Consider the following 6,000-nt stretch of genomic DNA (forward strand, 5'->3'; position numbering starts at 1 on the left):
GTTGTTACAGCGCTGCAGAAGCCTTTGGCTACTCCAGTCCCTGTGCCACAGACTCAGAGCATCCAGCAGCTGCAGCCAGGGGTGTTAGGTGATGCAGTAGGTGGCAGTCACCCTGTGAGTCAGTGCTGATTTGTTGCTCCCTTGGTGAGCTGAGCAGTTGGAAATTGTCACCATTTGGACCTGAGGTTGAAGCCTTGGTCACTTAGTGCCAAGGGAAGCTCTTACAGTGTTCCTGCCTTAGACAGGTTTTAAGCTGGATATTTATATAAATCTCTATAAATCCCCCCACTTTCCATGCATTATCCACCTGTGAAGTGCAGTAAGAGCCTTAACAGCTTGTTGGGTTTGACATTGACTTGTTTTATTGGGTGCACATTCTCATACTGCCAAATGACATTTTTCTGGTGGCCATGTTCTAGAGAGCAAGATGAATTTAGAATCCTGATTTGGGTATCTATACAAATTATATGAATTTGTGACTTTAAATTCCAAATTATTAATGCAAAAAGTTAGTTTTGAGCAATTGTCTTGCAGTGAGATCTTTCCCCATTTCCAGTTTGGATTTGAACTTGAATTACCAGCAGTTTGCTCAGTAATTTTCAAGAACTGCCCTTTTTTTTTTCAAATGACTGGCTATAGTTGCTTTCTAAATATTTAATTATTTAAAAATTTATTTTGTATGTAATTTACTTGAAATATTTTTACTGGTCCCCTTCTTTCAATTTATTCTGTCATTCAAGCAGTATGCTTTAGGACTTGATTTTTGTTTTTCCTGTGCATTCCTCTAGGAAATCAGAGGAACCTCTTAGTTTGTTGCCATTTAAAGAAAGCAGTGTTTGAGTATAGAAAGAAAACCTTACTTCCCCAATGTTGGTTGGACTGTGCAGCACCGTCTTTACAGGAAAACATGGTGATAAAGAATAGTTAAAAAATTGTCTGAAATGCACAGATATTTGACACTCCAGCTAGTTAATATACTTAATTTGATGTTAAATATGTAACCATCCATGCTGATTAGTACTTCTCATCTGTGTGTAATCTAGGAGAAATGTAAACTTCTTCAGGAAGACAGAAAGGTTTTGTAACTAGGGCTGCTGTATAGAGCTGGAATTCCTGGCTTCTAACACATCCTCTGAAAAAAAAAAAAGTCATTATGCTCCAGGCTTCTTAAATTTAATTGACTGGGTGGAAAAAAGACCCAAATAAAACTTAATTTTAATATTTTATTTCAGAAGCTAGTGAGGTACTCCTTATTCAAAGAATTTGTTTTAAGTTTATTATTATTATTATAAGCTTACTTTTGCCTTACGGCTGGGAAACTGGATCATTCCATATGTGCAGACCCTGAGAAGAACTTCTGTCTGTTCTAACTGAGGACATGAGTCACAGTTACTTTAACACCAAAACAAAATAAGGCTACCTGGTGCTCTTCAATTAGGTAATTGGTTTAGCATGTCCTCTGGTAGAAGCATTTCAGCAGAGGCAGGCAAGTTTGATTAATGCTCACAAAAATCTTTAATGTGATCCTACTCACAGTAATTTTCCAGATACATGCTTCTGGGGTACATTGCTAAACTCTTCTGTGTTAGCAATCTACATGTTATTTATGGCTGGAGAGAGGTGATGCTGTTACTAACCATTTGGGAAACAGAAAATTAAGTCATGATTTAAGAAATGGATTCCAGCTCAATCAGTCAAATTGCTGTGTAATGGCTGAATAGACAAAATAATTGTTTGTCAGGGCAAATTTGAAGTGATTACATTTCCAAGTGTGCTTCTGGTTGTTATGACGTAGAGTTTGATTTTATTTGTTCAGTTTAAACCACATGTCAGTATCATGAAGGCAACTGCTCTTGAAATTACCAAGTAGCATTTTTTTAAACCAATGTCATATGTCAATTTTGCTTCCAGTGTCCATGTCAAGAATAAGTAAAATATTTCTTTATTTTGAAGCTTTTCTCTGCATGCTTTCTGCATGTCTTGCCAAGTGCTTTTTGGCTGCAGTATATTTAGGCTTCTGTGCTTTTTATTGAAATTTCTGAATGCTTTGAGTTTGAAACAATTTTTCACTTTAAACTTTTGACTTTTTTTTTAAACTTACTTATTGTTGTGAAAGGATTTGGAATTTTCAAGTGTCTCTTTAATGTGGACAAAGAAAGGATATTTTATTCAATCAGATAAAAGCATAAGTTGCTGCTTTCACCTTGGAGTATCTTAAGAAATCTTGGATTTTCCTCTGAAGTTGACTATTGCATGTCACTTTGGAAACTGCACACCCTGAAGAATGGGTTAATATATGCTACTAGAATCAAAACCTGGTACACCAGTTAATGACCTGGAAATATAAAACATGAAAATAGAGTGTTTTCAGTACATCTCTAAGCTGTAAAGTGTTGTTACAGTAACAAAATTTCTCCTAACTTTGATTTGAGATAGCTTATTATTTACTGTGCCAAAACTGTTTTTAAAAAAAACTCTATGCTGATTGGGAGTTGCAATGCTAGATTGTAGCCTAGGGGTCAAAAGCAGGTTAACAGGTCCTGCAGCTTGTTGCTGGTGTGATATTACCTGAGTTTGATGACTTAATCTTTCTTAACAGGTCATGAAGAGTTTGCTAAATTAAGTTAATTATAAGGGAGAAGGGACACATTATAAATCAAGGACTAGCTATGCAAGACACCAGTGGTATTTGAAATAAAAAACTTCAAATTGAAAATTTATTGAGTGTTTAGATGTTACCATTTAAGTAGAGGATCGGTTGTTTTACTAAAAGCAAGTTTTAGTTACTGTTTCTGTAATTTCTTTACTACCCCTCCCAACCTGAAATGCAAAACTTTTTAGTGCAGGTGTATTAAAAATGGTTAGGAGTTTCATTTGACTAAAGACCAACCTGGTCAATGAATCTCCTTTGTTAGATATGGCTTATGAGTGATGGCAATTGTCAGTATCATTAGAAAAACCCTTTTGAGTTCAGCATGGGGTGGTCAGCATTTCCTGTCCTTCTACCCCTTCCTTTTTAAAGCCACTAGTAGTATTTGTTAAGCTGTATCTTTCTTCCTTATCAAGACAGACCTAATTTCAAACGTTCTCTGAAACTGGTGTTTTGATAGTAGTCAAGTACAATGTCATCCACCATGGTTACTCTGAACCATAAAATATGATTATATGTTGTTTGGATTATTTTATAGTAAATTTTGATAAGTAGATTTTTTTTTTCTGTCTTACTTTAACAGAAAGTATTTTTTCTTTACTTCATAGAAGAAGGTAATATAGCTTGTGTTCTGGTAAAAATTCTGAGGTTTAGTTTTGTGCTTTTAAGTTTTTAGTAAATAGAGTTATTATTGGTATTTGGTGTGTAGAACTGTTATTTTCACAGGATTTAGACATAGAATTTCAGATATATGGCAAATAACAATCCTTTCTTTCCTGTTTAGTTTGCAGGTCGCAGTAAGAAAGAAACTAAATACTCTTTGAAGGCAGTGGAAGATATGTTGGAGACTCTGCAAATCACTCAGTCTTAGCTTGGCACAGAGATCTAATATGAAATTTTCCAATTCCACACTAACCTGTAATGACCTGTGGGTTATGTTACTCTAGTGCTGTTAAAAGTTAATTTTGTATTGATTATGTGCTATATAAAATAACATTTTATGAAAAGTAAAATGCCTATTTATTGCTGCTACAAGAAATGTGATGAATACCCACTGAAATGAATAACTTATCCACATAAACAACACGAAGAAATGACGTGCTGCACATCAGTATCCTCAGATTTTTGTATGTACAGTACCTGCTTCTAAGCCATAATTTGTAGAAATAAACTTGTTAAATGATTAAGAAAATACAGTGACTTAAATTTATATATGTAGATTAATAACATATGGTAAATATTTTTCTTATTTGCACATTTAAGAGTAAAGACATGCTACAGAGGTACACTTTCTGAAAAATACATCAAGGAGTGATTATGAGTATACATTATTAGAGAAGAAAGTTTGTTAAGGGTTTTCTTAATGAGTTCATATCTAGTACTGTAGAAATGGAGAAAACTTACTCGTGGACTTTGCTTCAGAAGTGCTGTTGTACTGGCTTAAGGGCACAGACATTCTTCTCTGTGGCTTTGTGGGCAAATGCTTTCATGGCCACGTAATTCTCTGATTGGTGTATGCATATTCCCTTTTTTTCTTCCTTCTCTGTGTCCTTTCTTGTACCTGTGTTCCACATGGTGAATTTCATGTGAGGCTCTGTGCTGGTCTCTGCTGTTGTGTGTCCCTGGTATGGGCACCCCTGCTGTGGTGCTGTGGCCTCTCCACATGGAGCAGGGGGTACTGCACTGAAGGGGTGACAGGAGAGCTTGCTCAGCTGCCTTGCACTTACTGAGAGATAGTGCTTGTTACACCATCAGCATGAAGCATCTAGCACACTGTAAAACTCTGCTCTGTTTGTCTTCAGGCACTTCTTTATTTGCTCAGACAATGAGTCAAACACCCTCATTCAAGCATTTTGCACCTCTGATGGTTCTGGATGTTGTTCAGATGTGCACTGTGGCAATTCAGTTGTGCAGCCATCATTTCATTTCCTGCAGCTTCAGTAGGATTGCATAACAGCATCAGCGTACCCTTGGCAAATTCTAGTACCAATACTGCAATGTTGTTTTCATGGCTGCTACAACCATCCAAGATGATTGAACTTTCAGATTTTATACTGCCTAATCTATATAGATGGATAAGTTAAAGGCTGTGTATTAAACCCTATGATTCTTGGACTTGATGTAATAAAACACAGCTGAGATCCTTCTTAAAAACAAACCAGCAACAAAAAATTCCTTCAAAGCTTCTAGGTTTGTATAACTGAGCTAGCTTTTGCATGAGACTGGGCCTTCAAGAAGCATGTAGGATCTGACTCTTATCCGTGAAGTAGGTTGGAATGTGACAGAATGGATGCCATGCCATGAGAATTAATTGTATGTGGAATCATAAAATAGCTTAATTCACTGCTGTTTAAATACAAAACTGCAGATACTATATAGTTTTACATTAAATCATCCAGTTTCAACTTGGGGAAATAGTGCACATCCTTTTATAATAATAATTCACAAACTGGCCTTGGAACAGTATGTGTGGCTAGATTATACATGCTTTGGGTGGAAAACATCATAGTGAAAACATATCATACTTGGTCCTGTGTATTTCTGTCATAGTCTTTGATTGTATGAGTGTGCCATCTAGAGTTTTAAGCCCTCATTAGTATTTTTTTCTGTTGTGCCTACACCTCATGTAACTTCGTTGCATTTTGAAATTAAAAATAGTGGGAAGTTGTACTGAAGATTAAAATTACTTAGTGTATAACATTTTACCTCCAATCTATTAAAAATGAGCAGTGCATATTTTTGTGTAGCAGGCACCTCCTGCTGAAATATGCTGTATATAAAGCTTTGTTCAGAGGCAGCTTTTAATATAGCAATGTCAGACTTGGGTATTTAGTATATCAGTTTCTCTGTAAGGAAATTTGTTCTGTTTCTTGTTTTCAGTTATTTGATGACAATTTTTATGTCATTTGGCTGCTTAGCACCTTCTCATTTTCATTACTGTTTAGCATCTCTTTGAAATTGCTATTTAGCTCTCTGATTTGTGCCTGTATTTTGGCAAGATTTCCACATAGTAGAGCTTACAAGTCAACCTTGCAAATATTTCTGACAAATTTGTGTTTTCTTCAAAGGTTAAATAAATTACTCCAATGAAAATGCATGAGCAGTCTCAAACAGAACTATTCAATTGCAACAATGGAAATTTACAGTATTTTTCATATTGAAATTTAAAAATAAAGTTTAAAAATCCTCTGCAGGGGAAGTAACTGCTTGAAATGCCCTGCACTCTCAGCAAGAAAGTGCTTGCTGAGAAGAGAAGCTGTCATATAATATGATTTTGAAAAAGTAATTTTCCAGTTCTAGTAAATGATTTTGTAATGTTACGGATGCTGTGTTGCATTAAAGAATAGGTT

General features: G+C 35.5%; 1 protein-coding gene across 1 annotated transcript in view; it reads left to right on the top strand.

Moving 5' to 3' along the window:
• Nucleotides 1-5,320, top strand: part of EMC2 (ER membrane protein complex subunit 2) — a 37,438-nt gene extending 32,118 nt beyond the window's left edge. The window contains exon 11 of the mRNA XM_054278397.1: nt 3,435-5,320. Coding sequence (XP_054134372.1) covers nt 3,435-3,521 — 87 coding nt within the window. The 3' untranslated portion in view covers nt 3,522-5,320. The remainder of the gene's footprint in view (nt 1-3,434) is intronic.
• The last annotated feature ends 680 nt before the right edge of the window (nt 5,321-6,000 follow it).

This window comes from Melozone crissalis, unplaced genomic scaffold, assembly GCF_028551555.1.
Source record: "Melozone crissalis strain CALT ecotype California unplaced genomic scaffold, PUWL_Pcris_2 ptg000002l_1, whole genome shotgun sequence".
Taxonomy (NCBI): Eukaryota; Metazoa; Chordata; class Aves; order Passeriformes; family Passerellidae; genus Melozone; species Melozone crissalis.